This window comes from Musa acuminata, chromosome BXJ3-1 (assembly GCF_036884655.1).
Source record: "Musa acuminata AAA Group cultivar baxijiao chromosome BXJ3-1, Cavendish_Baxijiao_AAA, whole genome shotgun sequence".
Lineage (NCBI taxonomy): Eukaryota > Viridiplantae > Streptophyta > Magnoliopsida > Zingiberales > Musaceae > Musa > Musa acuminata.
The window spans coordinates 44733805-44753624 of record NC_088349.1 but is presented as its reverse complement, the minus strand read 5'-3'; the positions used below and the strand labels follow the sequence as shown (position 1 = coordinate 44753624).

Genomic DNA, 19820 nt, shown 5'->3' with positions numbered 1-19820 from the left:
AAACTTATAGGCCTGAAAGTTTCAAATCTAGCATAGTTGATCATCGGGAGTGATAGCCAACCTTACGAGAGATATTGAGTATCGATAGAGGATCATCCGCTCTCGGTGTCATGAGAGGAATATCCTATGTTTTCTTGCTCAAACAAATCCCTATCTAGGGTCATTCAGATTGAGAGAGAAAGAGTTCTCCGGGAGAATCCTATTAGAGGGAGACTCGAGTAAAAACCATATAGGCCTAACAACACCATGTCTGGTATATGATTTTGGGGTATCAGATGGATGAGGGACTATAGTTACATGATATCTTATGATAGATAGGTCCAAAGGATTGGATTCTCTTGTATTATTTAGGGACTACGGCGTAGTGGCCTAGTACATATGTAGTCGATGAGTCAAGTAAATTATTATGGAGATAATAATTCACTGAGTCAAAGGTAGTTCTGAGAGGTATGACTAATGACCAGCTCAATATTGGGCCTAGATGATCACACATATAGTAGGTGTTACGATGAGTATAAGTTTGGATATAAGATATCCACTAAAGCCCCTATCTTATTGAATATCTAATAAGCCCTTGTATTATTGGATTATATGGATGAGATCCAATAAGAGCCAATAAGAGATTGTTGGATAGAGATACACTAATCTAAGAGGCTTGGGCAGTTAGATGGAGATCTAGTACCTAATAGGGTAGGATTCATTAGGGTTAATTTGGTAGAAGACATTTATAAATATGAGGGAACCAAAGGGCCATAGGTTAGGCCTTTTTGGTTGCCACCTCCTATTCTCCTCTCTCCTTCTCCTCAGCCAATAACCCCTATTTAGGGCATGTAGAGATTTAGGTAGTGATTCGAGGAGTGTCTTTATAGCCCATGCCGTGTGGATCACCGCTAGAGAGGAGGATAATTGACCTCCTTCATCCTCTCCCATATATCTATAAGAATTTAGGGATATACAAGCTCCCTAGGTAATATAACTATCTCACATGTAGATTTAGTTTCATAAGTTTTTTTATACCAATTTTTGCACGACGATGAAATCTTTTTGTGAAAATCTGAGATTTTTCTTTTTGTTCTTCCGCTGCGCATATAATGTCACACATAGATTTTTCTATAGTGGTATCAGAGCTAGGTTGTTCATATAAAAGATTGGTTTTGAACTACGTGTAGTGAACTCTAGATGGAACTTTATAAATAGGGATGCATTTGTTTCTTTTCAACAAAGAATGAAATATTATTCAGTCTTTTAACAAACCCTAGGAGGCCGATCCCCTCGAAATGATCAAGGAGGTCGATTCTCTCAAAGTGATCATCCCCTTTTCTCCCCTTTCTTATATGATAAAACTTTAGGGTCTTATCATTTTGTATCAGAGTAGCGATCCTTGGTATTCTCGCTGCATTGTTGTCATAGCTATCATCATCTCAAAAAAAAAAAAGAAGGAAGAAAAGAGGTGAAGCAAGGCAACCACGACCGTTGTAATTGCCACAACCGTTGGTTGCCACCACCACCACTACTGCTTCCCGGCCAATGACCACCACATCCCATCTCCAACCGCGACCCTCCAATCGAGCAATCGCCTTCGACATTCCCTCCGGCCATGAGCTTATTCTAGCAATTATAACTATATTATCAGTTTTTTTTATATCAATCTTATTAAAGTTATATCGCAAGTTTGTTCTTTTTCAATTCAAAGAACTTATTCTAGCAATTATAACTATATTATCAGGTTTTTTTTTTTCAAAATTCATTTCGCATTACCCCGGTATCAGTTTGGTATCAGAGCTAAAGGTTAGAGATCATGACAAGGTGAAATGGAAAAAAAATGTAGTTAGTGAAAGTAGCAGCCATAAAGATGATGTTGAGTTCTTAAGGCTGCAGTTACGAAGATTGCTATATAGTCTACAAGAAAAAAATGAAATCATTGAAGAACTATAATGATACACCTCCTTACTCAAGAGAGTTAAGAAGACATCGAGCAAGGTAAGTGGCATAACAAGTACAACCTAAAGCTGGATATTCTAGAGTTTGAACGTAAAATTAATATTGATAGCTTCATTGATTGACTTAATACAGTGAAAAAAATATTCAATTTTCATTAACCACCAAAACAAAGTAAAGTAAAGCTTGTGGCACTCAAACTCAGATAGAATGCATCTATTTGGTGGGAAAATCTGAAGATGCAAAAAGAATGTGAGGGGAAGAATAAGATCGTGACATGGGAGAAAATGAAAAGATAGTTGAAGAGGAAATACTTGACAACTGTAAGCAAGAGATCTTTCTCAAAATCCATGATTTCAAGTAAAAAGATCTTAGTGTGGAGGAGTATATAACCAAGTTCGATAATCTCATGTTAAAAGGAGAGCTTATGGAACTAGAAAAATAAATGATTGTAAGATACTTAGAAGGTCTGAAATATGAGATTGCTAAATTAGTTTAACTCCAACCATATTAGTCTTTGAATGATGTGAGTAAGTTCGTTTTAAAAGTTGAGAAGCAACATGAGTTTGAAAAGAGTTTCGTAACGGGTCAAAAGAAGGCTATACAAAAGGAAAAAATTTCAAGCCTACTTTCCAAAGCAAGGTAGTAAAAAATGCTTTAAATGTTATGGTTTTGAGCGTATTACTTTATATTGTCTAAATAGAAGGATTGTTACTTTTGTTGAAAATTATAGTGATAGAAAAGGAGATGATGCCAATGACGAACCAAAATATAATGATGAGGAGGAAAAGGTAAATTATGTTGATTATGGATTGTGTATTGTGTTACAACGTAGTTTAAATGTGTCCTATGTGGTTGAGGATGAAAGTTGGGTGAGAAAAAGTTTTAAGAACGTGGTGTGCCTGGTGATCATCGATAGTGGTAGTTTTGAGAACGTAGTATCTTTGGAGATAGTGCAAAAGCTAAAGTTGGACATAATCCATCATCCACATCCTTACCAATTATGTTGGTTGCAAAAAGGAAATGACATTAAGATAACTAAAAGATGTTTAGTTTTATTTTCTATTGACAAGTATTATAAAGATGAAATATGGTGTGATGTTACTCCTATGGATACTTGTTATTTGTTGTTGGATAGACCTTGGTATTATGATAGGAGGGTGTTATATAATGGCTATAAACATACTTATTCTTTTAAGTTGAATGAAAAGAAGATTATTTACCTCTATTACAACCTTCTGAAATCAGTACACTAAAGAATGAAGTTAGTGCTTTTTTGTTTTATGGTGAATGCAACGGTGTACTAGAAAGGGGTGGTAATGTTTTGGCTCTAGTAGTAGTAAAGAAGAATGAACAACATAAAGAGCCACCAGTAATCGTGAAACTAATCCTGGAGGAGTTTTAAGATGTTGTACTAGAAGAAATTTCACATAGCCTTCCACCTTTGAGAGATATCTAGCATCACATTGATCTTGTTCTAGGGGTTGTCCTACCTAACAAGGTAGCCTATAGAATGAGTCCCAAGGAGCATGAAGAACTTCAAAGACAAATAAATGAGTTAATAGAAAATGGGCTAATTCGGAAGAGCATAAGTCTTTGTGTGGTTCCAGCATTGTTGGTGCCTAAGAAGGATGATTCTTGAAGAATATGTGAACAACCATACTATTAACAAAATCATAATTGACTATTGTTTTCCTATTTTAAGGTTAGATGAGTTACTTGATCAATTGTGTGGTGCTTTTATTGTCTTTAAAATTGATTTGAAGAGTGACCATCACCAAATTAGAATGAGGCCTGAAGATGAATAGAAAATAACATTTAAAACTAGGGATGACTTGTATGAATGGTTGGTTATGTCATTTGACCTATATAATGCTCCTAGTACTTTCATGAGGTTTATGAATCACATATTTAAGTCATATATTAGTTCTTTTGTTGTGGTTTATTTTGATGACATATTGGTGTACAACAAAAGTGACGAGTATATAAATTATCTTAAAGAAATCTTTGTTATTTTGAGATAGTAAAAGTTTTATGCTAATATAAAGAACTATGATTTTTTTACTCATAGTATTGTATTTTTAGGGTATGTTGGTTTAAAATATGGAATCATGATAGATCAAAGTAAGGTAGAAGCAATTCTTAATTGGCCAACACCTGCTTCATTGCATGATGTGTGGAGTTTCCATAGTTTAACTTCCTTTTATAAAAGATTCGGTTTTAGCTTTATTATTGCCTCAATTGTCGAATATCTGAAAGGTGATAAATTCATATAGACTAATGAGGTTGATGATGCTTTTGAACTGTTCAAAAAAAAAAAAAAAAAGGTGATCGAAGCTCCTATCTTAGTTCTACCTAATTTTGATAAGATATTTAAGATTGAATATGATGCCTCTAATGTGAGTATTGATGCTATTTTGAGTCAAGAAGAAAAATTCATTACCTTTTTTAGTGAGAAACTGAATGATACAATAAGGAGATGTCTCTAGCTTGCCCTTGTTCCAGACGCCATTATTAGTTGAATTGAATCTAGCTTGCCCTTGTTCTCATATGTGCATAAATAAACTCTCATGTCTCACTGCTTGTTTGCACATGGCATTATTTTCTTTCAAGGCATGATGTCTCTTGCTAGGGGAAGGCTCTCATTTCTTTCAGTGTATATAGGAGACTGGTACTGCTGGGGGTGATGATCATGTGAGATTCTGGACCATGCTAATCTACCGAAGTGATTTCTCATTCAATCAAAGGGAACTTACTACATATGAAGCTACAGTTCCTCTCACCAACATCTTACCTTTGCATCTGCTTAACCATGGCGTGTGTAACTTCAGTCATCTCACCACCTCCAGCGGCAGGCTCCGTTTCTTATGCATTTTGCCCACACGCTTTACGCATGCAGATTTTTGTTTAGCTGTTAACGTTTAACACACGACGAAAACAACAACAAAGAGAGACAGAGAGAGAGATCCTCCTCCTTCTACTCTTCCATACTCCCTTTTCTTGGTTTCTTCCCTTCCATCTAACCTTTTATATTTATGTGCCAGCCAATCAATCCTTTGTTGACGCATTCTTCCCTTTCTCTGCACTCAGAACACAGCATTACAGCCATGAAAGTAACAGCCTCGCTGGGCGAACTGTAAGGCCAAGCTTTACAGCCGAATGCAACTTCAGTCGGTGGCAGGCCCAGTTTCTGAGACATTTTGCCTGGCTGGGCAAACTGTAAGAAATAGAACGCAAATTGCTCACGCTTTGCGCATGCAGATTTTTGTATAGTTGTTCACGTTAAATCTACAACCAAAATAACAGAGGTAGATCCTCCCCTGTTTCTTGCTCCCTTTTCCTACCCTTTTCCTTTTGATATAAGCCAGCCAGCCAACCAGTCCTCAGCTAAGTATCCCTGCTCTCTTCCTCTGTCCTTGAAACATAACGCTACAGCCAGCCATGGGAAAGGAAGTCGAGCCTGAAGCAGAGCCATGCATTGGCTTCCGTGATGGTGTGTGCAAGTTCCTGGTTATTCTCTTGGGGTCTTCGCTCATCATGGCTTTGTCCTACCAACCGTTCTTGTACACAGCCACAGCTGACACCTCCTCCTCCGAGAATGCTGAGATTCTAGCCGTGATCGCTTCGACAGGTACCTACCATCTTTCGCGAAGCAATGCTTTTTTGTTAGATCAAGTCCATCGAGGTCGTCGGATGCAATTCTTGAAACGGTGATGCATGCAGTACAATGTGATCTTTCTTCAGGAGAGTGGATCCCTGACGCTCGAGATCCAGCTTACAGCAACTTGTTAGAACCCTCGCAAATTCTAAACTTGGGGTTGATCTCTTTAGGGGATCGGCCTCCTTGGAACTCTATAGGGGTTCCTCCCTCCAAGTTGCTACTCAAAGGCTGCAGAAAAATTCATCTATTGCTTAACAAAAGAGAAGGAATACATGGCTATTTATAGGGCTTCTAAACCCTAACTCCGAATAGGACTCCTACTTAAGACTCTTACTTCTAACCAACTCCTAATATGACTCTTACTCAAGACTCCTATTCCCTTACAACTCCTAATTCTTCTCTAAGAAAAAATCTCCTAACATAATGTCCCTCTCAATTAGGACTCTCCTAGCTAGAGTCCTAACAGACCCGCCCTCTTCAAATCAACCTTGTCCTCAAGGTTGAGATTCCATGAACTCAGGGAATCGGGTCTTCAGCTCCTCATATGGTTCTCATGTGGCGTCTTCAAGTGGTAGATTATTCCAATGCACTAGTACTTCAGTAGAGGGATGTCGGCGACGCATCACGATCCTGCGATCGAGGATAGCCTGTGGTTGGGCTTGAATAACTCCATCCTCAGTTGTGTTGGGCAGTTGGATTTGGGGTGACTCGTGTTCTCCCAACTTGGGCTTTAGGCATGATATGTGGAAGACAGGGTGAATTTTGGCATCCTCAGGAAATTTAAGTCTGTATGTCACGACTCCAATACGCTCTGTGATCTGATAGGGCCCATAAAAACGTGGGGATAGCTTCATGGAGGCTCGAGTGTTGATAGAGAGTTGCTTGTATGGTTGTAGGCGAAGATAAACCCAATCTCCCACTGAAAATTCTCTTTCACTTTGTCGTGTGTCGGCTTGCTGCTTCATTCTGGCTTGAGCGGTAGAGAGATTATCTTTTAATAGTTGTAAGAGTTTGTCCCTATCAATCAATTCTTGGTCAACCTGATCTACCTTGGCCGAGCCAATTACATACTTTGGAATCACAGGTGCTGGTCGACCATACAATGCTTCATAAGGGGCACATTTTGTAGATGAATGATATGTAGTATTATACCACCATTCGGCCCAGGGAAGCCATTTCGCCCACTCTTTTGGTCGGTCGCTAGCGAAACACCGGAGGTACGTCTCTAAGCACCTATTTACCACCTTTGTTTGGCCATCAGTTTGTGGATGATACGCTGTGCTCATCTTGAGTTTGGTGCCTTGTAACTGAAATAACTCGGTCCAAAATTTACTAGTGAAGATCCTGTCACGATCACTTACGATGGACCTTGGCATCCCATGCAGTTTAACAATATTTTCTATGAAAATTTGGGCAATACTAGCAGTAGTGTAGGGATTTCTCACAGCACAAAAATGAGCATATTTCGTAAGTCGATCAACCACCACGAGAATCGTGCTTTTACCTTTGGAAGATGGCAGCCCTTCAATAAAGTCCATGGAGATGTCAGTCCACACTGAGTCTGGTATAGGTAGTGGTTGTAGCTTCCCTGGATTTGCCACAGTTTCACCCTTGTGCTGTTGACATATATCACATTGTGCCACATATTCAGCAATAATTTTTTTCATCCCTCTCCAATAAAAATTTTGCTTCACTCTTTTGTAGGTTCTTAGGAATCCAGAGTGCCCTGTTGATGGTATAGAGTGCATTTCATGCAAGATGATTGCGATGCAAGGGGAGTCAGGTATAAGCACAATCCGACCTTTGTAGCGTAAATCCCTCGAATCCCAGGTGTAGTGGGCTATTGCACTTGGATTCTCTTCCAATTTTTTTATGATCTTGCTGATCTCTGGATCCTTCTTACATTCTTCCCTAATGTCCTCGAGGAGACCGGTGGTAGGAAGGGAGATGGCTGAAACCTTAGCTTGTTCAGGTAGCCGTGAGAGTGCATCTGCAACAACGTTTTCTTTCCCCTTTTTATAAATAATTTCATAATCAAATCCAAGAAGTTTGGTTACCCATTTTTGCTGCTCAGGGGATGATATCTTTTGCTCCAAAAAGTACTTGAGTCTTTTATGGTCAGTTTTAATTTGAAATCGCCGGCCGATCAGGTAGGGTCTCCACCTTGTTACTGCATGTACAATGGCAAGCATCTCCTTATCATATACTGACATATTTTGATGGGAGGGAGATAATGCCTTGCTAGTATATGCGAGTGGTCGACCATTTTGCATGAGAACGGCTCCAATTCCGACTCCAGATGCGTCGGCCTCAATGATGAAGGGTCTATTGAAATCTGGTAGCGCAAGCACCGGCGTCATTGTCATGGCTGCTTTAAGTTTGTCGAAGGCAGCAGAGGCTTTGTCCGACCATTGGAAAGCATCTTTTTTCAGTAAAGAAGTGAGTGGTGCACTGATCTTCCCATAGTCCTTAACAAATTTTCGGTAGTAGCCCGTTAGTCCAAGGAACCCCCGTAGTAATTTCACGTTTGTAGGTTTCGGCCAGCCTTGCATTGCCTCAATTTTTGTTGGGTCTACCGCCACTCCTTCTGATATTATATGCCTAAGGTACTCTACTTTTTACTAAAGAAAGCTGCACTTTGGTTGCTTAACAAAAAGAGTATTCTCCCGAAGGATCGTCAAAATAATTCGTAAATGCTGAAAGTGAGTCTCAAGAGAAGGGCTATAAACGAGAATATCATCGAAAAATACCAGCACAAATTTACGAAGAAAGCTCCGAAATATATCATTCATGAGACTTTGAAAGGTTGAAGGAGCATTAGTGAGTCCAAAAAGCATTACCAAGAATTCATAATGGCCATCATGTGTGCGAAATGCAGTTTTTGGAATGTCATCGTCACATACCCGAATTTGGTGGTAACCGGATCGGAGGTCCAACTTCGTGAAGACTCGAGCTCCTTTCAATTCATCAAGAAGTTCATCCACCACTGGTATTGGGTATTTGTCTTTGACGGTGATGCTATTTAAAGCTCGGTAGTCGATGCACATCCGCCAAGTTCCGTCCTTCTTGCGTACAAGTAGCACCGGTGAGGAATAGGGGCTGCAACTTGGTCGAATCACCCCTGTTTCAAGCATCTCCTTTACGATCTTTTCAATTTCATCTTTCTAGAGGTGAGGATATCGGTATGGTCTAGTGTTCGCTGGTGGCTTGCCCGGAAGGATTGGAATTCGATGGTCATGTTGCCGAGAAGGAGGAAGACCACGCGGTTCAGCAAATATGTCGGCAAATTCAGTAAGCAATTGGGCAAGATTTTGATCTTCAAATTCTATTTTCTTCCCCTTTGGTTGCTACTGGAGGTGCATCAAAAAGGCACCATTTACCTTGTATAAAACTTTCTCCATTCGTTGGGTCGAAACAGTGGTAACGTTGCTTCCGCGCTTCCCGCATAGGATGATCTGTTTGCCCTTACAGTAAAATTTCATAATTAATTTAGAAAAGTTCCAAGAGACATCACCTAGTGTAGTCAGCCATTCTATACCAAGCACTGCCTCATAGTCATCGATTGGTAGGAGGAAGAAATCGGTAATAATTTCTTGGTCTTGCAGTAATAGTTTCACCTGCGGGCATCTTTGGTCGCACTTTAGGATTCTGCCGTCGGCAACCTTTACATCAAACTTGCTGCAACCTTCAATATGAAGTGTCATCCGAGCATCAACCTTACTATTCAGGAAGTTATTAGTGCTACCCGTGTCGATGAGAACAGTGATCGGCTGTTGTTTGAGAAGGCCTCCAACTTTCATCGTTTGCGGATTTCAGTAGCCGGCTAGTGCGTGTACCGTAATGTCGGTCGGCTATGGCTCTTCTTCAATATCTTCTTCTTTATGTTCAAGGCTCTCTTCTAGATATTCAATGACCTCTTCTTCTACTAGTTCAATAATAAGAAGTCTACCTTTTTTACAGCGATGCTCACGGCTCCACGGCTCGTCGCAATGCCAACACAACCCCTTCGCAGATCGCTCCCGAAGTTCTTCTCTTGTTAACCTTTTCGGTGTAGGGACTCGGTTGATAGTAGGGGGGGCTGAGAGCTTTAGTATTGTAGGCCGTGGAGTGATCCTAGTCCTCTGGGCTTCATGGTTCAATCGCTCTTCTTGAAGTCTTGCGAAAGAGATGGCTGCCATAAGCGTGTATGATTGTCGCGCCTTAACTTCTCCCTGGATCTCCGGTTTTAAGCCCTCAATAAAGGTCCCCAATAGTTGTTTTTCAGACCAATCACAAGTTTGATTAGATAATCTTTCAAACCTGGTTTGGTACTCCTGAATGGTGGAGGTTTGTCGGATCTTTGCTAGTTGTCCGTCAATGTTCTCGTAATAAGTTGGTCCGAAGCGGATCAGTAGTCCTTCTTTGAATTGTCGCCATGAAAGGGCTCCATAAGTGTGTTCAAACCAGTCAAACCATTGTATGGCATCCCCTTCAAGATGTATAGCTGCAATTTCCACCATGGATGCATCCGCAGTTTTATGGTACCGAAAATATCGCTCCATGCGCGAGATCCAACCAATTGGGTCTCCTTCTTCCCATCTAGGGAAGTCCACTCTCATGCGTGAATAGTTGGGGTCGGTCATAGATCCTCCCCTCTCTTGGAAGTCATCTCTTTGGGCATGATGTGATTGGTTAGAGCTCTCTCCTTGATGTGATTTCTTCGGGCTTGGTGGTCGGCCCAAACTGAATTCGGTAAGGAGAGTCCGAATCTTATCCTCCATTCGTACCTCAAAGGCTTCAAATTTAGCATTGATTGCCTCCTCAGATGTCATAGTATATGACTCCAAATCTGTGATGTTAAGATCTCTCTTTTGTTGACGGGTTAAAGGCATGTATAGGTTTGATAGAAATCAATGAAAGTTTGCTGCAGAATTGTATTGTCTTATAAGAGCAGAATTATCGTCGAAGAAACAGTGGTTTCTCGACGAAATCTCCACAAAAAAATTAAAGATTTGAGGAGAGAGTTGACAGCAATATCTCAATTTATATGACAGCAAGGATGTCCATCAAAAAAATTTCGATAGTAACAGCAAGAAAATTGGTGTAAGTTGCGATAGCAGAATTCTCGTCGAAAAATTTCAGCAACTTACGATGAAAATTTGCAGCAATATAGGGACGAAATTTTTTTTTTTTTTGGATTTTCGGATAGGGATAAATAAATTGCAGCAATAGTAAGGTAGGAAACCAGAACCTGTTGCAATTCACGGGGAGATCAAAGGATGATATGCGGTGGTGGAGATGATGGCGGAATTTGGTGACGATCTTTTAAGCAATTGTGGGAATTGCTTTGGATGTGGAGGGTTGATGGATGGCTATGGAAGGGCAGCGAGACGCCAAGAACGCTACTCTGATACCAGATGTTAGAACCCTTGCAGATTCTAAACTTGGGGTTGATCTCTTTAGGGGATCGACTTCCTTGGAACTCTATAGGGGTTCCTCCCTCCAAGTTGCTGCTCAAAGACTGCAGAAAAATTCATCTATTGCTTAACAAAAGAGAAGGAATACATGGCTATTTATAGGGCTTCTAAACCCTAACTCCGAATAGGACTCCTACTTAAGACTCTTACTTTTAACCAACTCCTAATATAACTCCTACTCAAGACTCCTATTCCCTTACGACTCCTAATTCTTCTCTAAGAAAAAAATCTCCTAACAGAATGTCCCTCTCAATTAGGACTCTCCTAGCTAGAGCCCTAACAGAATGCCCCTCTCAATTAGGACTCTCCTAGCTAGAGTCCTAACACAACTCAACCTGCAGCATCATATCTTCTTATCAAGACTACTTGACGAACTGTCACGACCTTAGCTGGTTTTGCCTAAGGCGTGCGGCACCCTTGCGCGTCCGTCCGCAAAGGTCAGCCTCCCCGAAGCCTCCCATTATCCCTTAGGACCAACAAAAGAGAGAACGGGTTAAAGAGAACGCCTCAATCGGGATCCACAAGCAAACATGTCCGAAAAACACTTCATAGACAATGCAAATTACAAACAGACTTTACAAGCTCTGAATAGTTGCACAACAAAGGGTAAAATGGTCCATTACAGACCGAAAATCTCTCGCACGTGTCCACATGACACAACCTTTATTTACAAGCCTAAAGAGGCCACCAACCCAACTAAAATGGGACTATTAAGCCTTCGGCCGCCCCCTTTACATGTTGTACAAGGCATGAATGTGCCAATAGACACGGACAGATATAAGCATTACATCAAACACCTTGTTTAGAAGTTTGTCCGTGACATTCTCCCCCACTTATCCCTTCGACGTCCTCGTCGAAGCCTTTGTGAACACTGCAACTCTTCGCCTTTGCTGAGTCTTCAATCTTCTGCTCCAGCTGCAATGCGCCTCCTGGCTCCCAGCTGCTCTCCGCTGCTGTTTTTGAGTAGTCGAACTTTGATCCGCCATGCTGCTTCAACTCACCAATGACTCTGACTCTGGTGTGGGGTTGGCTGAGTTGTGTTGATCCTCGTTGATTCCTGCGGATCCACCAAATGAAGGAAAAGACCATTCTTACTGCGCCAGTTTCTCAAAATTTCCACATGTTGCTTGAACTGGGTGGATGCTTGTTGGAGCTTTAACGAGCATCGCCTCGCAAACTTCTGTAGTTTTGGGTCCTTCCTCCACAAAATCTGCTCATTGACTCTTCTTTCAGTTAGTTGTCACATCCAAGTAGGTTCGCATCACTTCCGCTTTCGATTGGCATTTCGTTGGGAAATGAAGCGGACAATCTACTCTCAGTAGCACTGATCACCGTTGGTCTTTGAACTATTGTCTTCCATTATCTTCGAAGGGTCTTTGAACTTGTGCAGAGCTCCTCTGCTGGATAGATAAGAGAATTGGGGTACTCGGTTTCGCCCATCCTCTTAAGAGTTGAGAAGGCAAAGGTTACTTGACTTCGCCCGCCTCCTCAAGGTTGTACTTCATGCATCGAGCTGGTTACTGGCCTTCGCCTGCTCTTTGCTCACACTTCTGAAGCACTTGAAGTGTTTGCACTCTTTGCGTTGAGTTGGCTACTGTGATTCACCTTCTCAATGCCATCGAACTTCTGGAATGCGGGAAGTTTTCACCCCAACTTGGAGTAATTCTCTAATAGATGAGGTCGCCTTTGGGATTGTACCGTCTTCTCCATCAACCCTGCCGCCTACTCCACTGAGTAGCAAAGGTACAGCACCGCGTACTGCCTGCTTCGTTCCTTGGTCGTGCACTCTTGCATGACCCGAAGTCCTTCACTTACGGCTATCTTGATGAGAAACTTGTTGACACCGGTCTTACGAAGTTTCTTGGCCTCTGCCCTTCAGCCTTGTCTCGGTACTTGGAGATTGCCTCTGCATGCTCCACCTCCCCGGCCCCTTTCACGACCAAGCGCTCTCCCTCCATGAGAGCAAGGGATCAATGACTTGCACGGAAGTCCCGCCTCTGCGGTACCATGGCGCTGGCATGCCCATGGCCCTACTATCCGTCGCCTCGCCTCTGTATCCCTTTTCTGCATGATCAGTAGAAATGTCTCTGTGGCACTCCTCTGAGTCCACCTCCATTCTGACTGATGCTTGATTTTGGGTAGCTAAGTCCCTCTGGACTCGTCGTCGCTTCCTCGCCCCTTTCGACCCCCTGCTTCAACACCACTGTGTTCTCCAAGCAGTCCGTTTGGTCGATGGAAAGACAGACTGCAACTCCCAAGCATGGCCTCTGCCATCACGTTGTAGAGTTAGCACCGATTCTGTTCTCCTTAGCTTCCTTGGTAGCAACGTTCGCTTACTCGACCTTGTCCTCTGACTTGTCGGGCTCCCTTAAGCGAATATGAGCTCTGGAGCAGTCCAACTCTCCAGCTGCTTCGATCATACTTCTGTACGATCAAGTCCCTCCCATGGAACTCACTGGTACTTGCATTCGAACTTTTCCCTTGGTGGAACACAGCCCCCATATGCTGATGACCAAGGTTTTCATCCGATGCAAAATTCGGTGCACGCCCGGAAGACCCGCCTTTGCGGTACCATGGCCTTCACTCCTTGAATCCATAGCCCTTCTTGCCATCGTGTTGTTCACCAAAGTGGAGCTCCAAGTAGCTCCCGATCATACCTCCATATGATCTCATCCCTCACGGGACAATGTCGTGTGTGTCGCATTGCCACGAACTGTTCCACCACGATCTGCTGCACCATGTCGCCTCCTGGTGGCATCTCCATTGCATTCTGATCCTTGTGGAATAAACTCGAATTGTGAACCCTCAATGTGTGGCCTCTGCCAATACATCGCAGGGTCCCTTCCACCTTCGATTTTGTTCGCTCCTCTAGCAATCGACCTTCATCCACCCACTCCTGGGTCACACCTAGATGAAGCACCGCTCTAGGACAGTCCGTCGCCTAGTAGCTCCCGAAGTCCTCCGACTTCACTATAACTTGTGCACCATTGTCTGGATCCTGGGCCTCTGCCCCTACCAGCACAATCTCCGCTGCGCACTGCTTCCTTCATGGCAACTTGAATGGCAACACTGTGGCATATTCTTCAAGAGTACCCGCCTCTACGTCCTCTTGCCCCGTGCTAAGGCCTTCTGAACCCAACTTCGCCTCCGCAAATTGAGTCGCCTTAGTTCCTCCATCAAATGCTCCTCCGAGATAAGGTGCATGTGCCCAGAAGCTCCCTTCGTCTTTGGCACCATGCAAGATGAGTCCGCTCCGTCAGAATGAAGGACCCATGGAACAACATGATCCTACCCTTGCCTCTACAAGATCTCATGTCTTTGACCTCTGTCTAAGGAAAGCACTATGCTTCTGCTCCATGTTCCAACTTCTCTACTGGCTCCCTTCAGGCGGCTTGGGTACTTCGCCAAGTTACACCCAAGTTGCTCCGCTCCTCATTTTTGCATTGAGTCGATGGTGGCCCTCGCGCCCACCATTCCACGGGTCAACCCTCCCTTGAGTCCGATCTCCATATCGACTCTAAGTGTGCCTTCATTTAAGTTGCTTCAGGTCGCTCCCCCACTTGATCTCGCAATGCATCCACCAATGCATTCTCTCGAGCGAGATCATGCGGCAACTCCTCGCTGCTTGCTCGGTCCATTGAGCTTCGTGGAGTTGTTGTTCGTGAGGTACTCCTCCTCAACATGTGAAGTCCGTCTCACATGATTCTCCCTCTGGAGTGCCGAGACTTATCCCTCCTGGATAACTATCCCGTTGGAGCAATATCTCTCTTCGTTTCGGAGACCACCATCCCCTTGGACTACTCCGATCTGCTGAACAAACTGTGCATTATTCTGCCTCCTGCAGACACACTTGCTAGATTGCGCCTCCACGTCAATACAACCACCGCTGCACCCCTCAAGGTCTAGCAACATGCTGAACTCGTTGCACACTTCAGCCTCCTCCGGACGTATCTTTCGCATGCCGAAGAGAAAGTTTTAATGCTCCATGGCGCCGAGTCTCGGTCACCTTGGGATGGCCACGAACATTCCATCGTCCGCATACAAGCCCATGCATGAGTACCAAATTCTTCGAGTTAGCAATTCCCCTCACCTCTGTGAGCTTTGCATAACTCTTTTGGTCGTTGAGCAACTAATTCCACCTTGGATGGTCTCATTCTTGCCAAGCGCCTCGCTTGCCTAGAGCACCATCAAGTATAGTTGTCAACGTTGAGCCGTAGCTCAAACTCAGCCATCCCAACCTTTGTGCGCTCTGAATTCTTCCAAGCTTACCTGTTCTCGTGGTACCTATTGCGCGAAGGGTTGGCCATTCCCCTGAATGCCAATGTTAGATGCCCGCTCCTCTGAGCGACTCTTTTCCCTACATCTCCATGCCCGTTTTCCCTTAAACGGTCGCGCGTTGCTGACTGCCCTCAACGCAGCCCCGCTAGGTCCCCCACGTTTGCATGTCAAGTGTTTCTATGAGTGCTTGTCCCGCTCTGATACCATAATGTCACGACCTTAGCTGGTTTTGCCTAAGGCATGCGACACCCTCGCGCGTCCGTCCGCAAAGGTCAGCCTCCCCGAAGCCTCCCATTGTCCCTTAGGACCAACAAAAGAGAGAACGGGTTAAAGAGAACGCCTCAATCGGGATCCACAAGCAAACATGTCCGAAAAACACTTCATAGACAATGCAAATTACAAACAGACTTTACAAGCTCTGAATAGTTGCACAACAAAGGGTAAAATGGTCCATTACAGACCAAAAATCTCTCGCACGTGTCCACATGACACAACCTTTATTTACAAGTCTAAAGAGGCCACCAACCCAACTAAAATGGGACTATTAAGCCTTCGGCCGCCCCCTTTACATGCTGTACAAGGCATGAATGTGCCAACAGACACGGACAGATATAAGCATTACATCAAACACCTTGTTTAGAAGTTTGTCCGTGATAGAACGGCCGGCCTGACACTGGCTATCTTCACTGGAGGTGGAAGCCATATGGCTGTGAGTTGCCTCGATTCGACGCAAACAAGTTCTTGAATCGTATGAGGAACAAATCCTTGGGATTTGTGGGTGATTCAGTCTTCCGCAACCAGATGGAGTCCTTGCTTTGCCTTCTCTCCGAGGTACTCCCAACTGTAGATACTCCTTAGTTTTAGCTTTCGAGACTTCAATTCTCTGCTCCGTTCTCAGGTGGAAGAAGCTGTGCTGGTCTACCATGACGAAACATTTCAGACCAAAACATGGCACCTGCCTTCTCACAACGTCACACTGGGGCTGATTTGGGCTCCTTTCCTGATCAAATCTACGCAAGCCATCTCCAAAAACCACATCCAGCTTTATCTCGACGTCCTCGACGATACCTGGACGAGCCAATACCACAAGTACGACTACGTGATGATTTCTGGTGGCCAGTGGTTCCTCAGAGAAACCATATTCTGGGAGAACAACACAGGCGTCGGTTGCCACTTGTGCACGGGGATGAATCTGACGGAACTCGGCATGGACTATTCTTATCGGAGAGCACTCCGATCTGTGTTGGACTTCGTGAGCAGCTCAGAGCACAAGGCCGTGGTGATTCTCAGGACCTGGACTCCCACCCACTTCGAGCATGGGATGTGGTACAATGGGGGGATCTGCAATAGAAAACTCATAAACCTATTTTTTTTCTCTCTCTTTCTCTCTCCTCTTTCCTTGCACGTCGTCGCACGCTCACTGTGCAATCTCACAGCGCACCCTGCAATCTCTGCCATCACTCAATTTTGCTCTTTCTCTTTTTATCTGATTTGAGCTCGAACAGCCCAATTTGTCCAAGCCCACATATGGGCTGGACCCAACAACAAGGAGAGTGAGTACGCTGCTGACCCAGTGGATGTTGTGATGAGAGAAGTGGAGGAGGAGGGGTTCCAGGAAGGGGTGAGGAGTGGGCTGAGGGTGAGACTGCTTTGACACTTACCATCTCTCTGCTCTGAGGCCAGATGGGCATCCAGGACCCTACAGGAGATTCCACCCGGACATCAGCAAGAAGCCACAGAACGACTGCCTTCACTGGTGCTTGCCTGGGATAATTGATACCTGGAATGACATGCTCATGGAGATTCTGATGGGCGAGGAAGAACTGAGGTCCGCTCTCTGATTGTACCAAGTGCGCACTGATGTTGTGAAGATGATTCTTTGAGGTTTGGATAGTGGAATAAGATAATATGTGATTTTTATGTGCCAACGGGTGTTGTGTTCTTCTTCTTCTTCTTCTTCACCTCTTTGGTTCTTTAGAATTGATGTCAATGGAATAGCTTATGCATTCTAATGTTGTCAATAAGATTTCAGTGCCATTTTGGATATTGGAGTCAAGACTTTTTGTGTAGTAATTGTTGGGAAAAAACCTGTTAAAGCGGAATATTATTTTTCCTCTTTATGTATCAAAATGGTTTCCTCATCAAAATACCAACTTGATATACAAATGAAAATATCAACTAGCACAACATAAATAATAGAACAAAAATCAATCACACAATGAGACCAAATCTTTTTAACGTGAAAAACCCAAAATGGGAAAAACCACCGGACCGTAGTCCACCTCAAACTTCCACTATTGAATAGTGATGATAACAGGTTTACAATCGGTCTTCTCTAGAATAATCAGAGGATCACAATAACATCAATATCATAGATCTCCTCGTAAGGAAATTTTAGGTCTCACAAAGTGGATATAGCAGAAAAGTACCTTAGAGAGGGTAAACTGTAGATCAACACCGTTAGGATTGTAGAGTTTGCTGCAAGGATTCTTCACATAAAATTTGGGCCAAAACTGAGAACGTTTTGCCACCGATCGTCAAGTAGAAAACTCTAAAACCTTTCTTTCTCTCTCTATTTCTCTCTCTCTCCTTTTCTCTATGCGCCGTCGCTCATGCAGCTCACTGTACACACACGCATGCTGCAATCTGATCTATTATCCTCACCTCCTCTCTCATCTTTTTAGTTTCTTTCATTTGGGCTCAAACTGTCCAATATGTCCGAGCCCACATATGGGTTGGACCCAATAATTCTCTCCCTCCAGCTCATATGGTGGGCTATACCAAGCCCGCTCTTTGCCTACATGCTTCAAGCTTCTCCTTATACAAAGACTTTGTCAACATATCTGAACCATTCTCACTGGTATACAGTTTTTCCAACTGTAATTCTTTCAACTCAAGCACATCACAAATCCAGTGATATCTCACATCAATATGTTTGGATCTAGACTGGTATGTTGAATTCTTGGAGAGGTGAATGACGCTCTGACTGTCATAGTAAATAGTATATCCTTCCTGTTTCAAGCCCAATTCATGTAGAAATTTTTTCATCCATAAAGCTTCCTTGCAAGCTTTAGTAACTGCTATGTATTATGCTTCTGTGGTTGATAGAGCAACACACTTCTCTAACTTAGACTGCCAAGAGACTGCTCCTCCTGTAAATGTCATCAAGAATCTCGAAGTGGATTTCCTGGAATCAGTATCACCTACCATGTCTGCATTTGTGTAACCTTCTAACACAGGTTCATCACTGCCAAAACATAAACACAACCTGGAAGTACCTCTTAGATATCTTAATATCCATTTCACTACTGCCCAATGTTCTTTTCCAGGATTAGAGAGAAATCGGCTGACTACTCCAACTGCATGAGCTATATCTGGCCTAGTACAAACCATAGCATACGTCAAATTGCCTACTGCAGATAAGTAAGGCACTTTGGACATTTCTTCTTTTTCTTTCTCACTTGTAGGACATTGTTTCGAATTAAGCTTGAAATGACCTGCAAGTGGGGAACAAACTGCTTTGGCTTTACTCATGTTGAATCTTTCAAGAACCTTTTCAATGTAAGTCTCTTGAGATAGCCAAATCTTCTTTTTCTTCCTATCACGAAGAATCTTCATGCCAAGTATTTGTTTCACCGATCCCAAGTCTTTCATGGCAAAAGACTTACTTAGCTCTCTTTTAAGCTTTTCAATTTTTCCAACATCATGACCAACAATCAGCATATCATCAACATATAGCAGTAAAATAATAAAATCATCATCTGAAAATTTTTTCATAAACACACAATGATCAGATGTGGTTCTATCATACCCTTGGCTCATCATAAAGGAATCAAACTTCTTATACCATTGTCTAGGTGCCTGTTTGAGTCCATATAAACTTTTCCTAAGTTTACACACCATATTTTCTTTTCCCTTACTTTGAAACCTTCTGGTTGCTCCATGTAAATTTCTTCTTCTAAGTCACCATGAAGAAATGCTGTTTTTTACATCAAGTTGCTTAACTTCTAAATTCAAGCGGGCAGCAACACTAAGAACAACTCGGATAGAGGACATTTTCACAACTGGAGAAAATATTTCTTCAAAGTCAATACCTTTCTTCTGACTGAATCCTTTCACAACTAGTCGTGCCTTGTATCTTTGTTGTGAGCTATTATTTTCAGTCTTCAATTTGTAAACCCACTTATTCTTGAGAACTTTATTCTCTTTAGGCAACTTTACCAAGTCATAGGTGTGGTTCTCAAGCAAGGATCTCATCTCTTCTTGCATGGCTTTAACCCACTCATTCTTATTCTCATGTAGAATAGCTTCTTGGTAAGTTTCTGGCTCTCCCCCGTCAGTAAGCATAACATACTCATGTGGAGGATATCTCGTAGATGGTTGTCGCTCTCTAGTGGATCTTCTCAATGGAATCTCAACTGGTGGTGGAGGTACTTGTTCAGTTGGTTCAGCATCATCAATTGTAGGTGTATCATCACTGGTATTCT

General features: G+C 42.9%; 1 protein-coding gene across 1 annotated transcript; it reads left to right on the top strand.

The window, feature by feature from the left end:
* The first annotated feature begins 15995 nt into the window (after positions 1-15995).
* On the top strand, positions 15996-16987 carry LOC135629288 (protein trichome birefringence-like 26). Its single transcript, XM_065136465.1, has 3 exons — positions 15996-16164; positions 16232-16676; positions 16839-16987. The coding sequence occupies exons 1-3, from the start codon at positions 16084-16086 to the stop codon at positions 16985-16987; spliced, it is 675 nt and encodes a 224-aa protein (XP_064992537.1). The 5' UTR covers positions 15996-16083.
* Positions 16988-19820: the final 2833 nt, after the last annotated feature.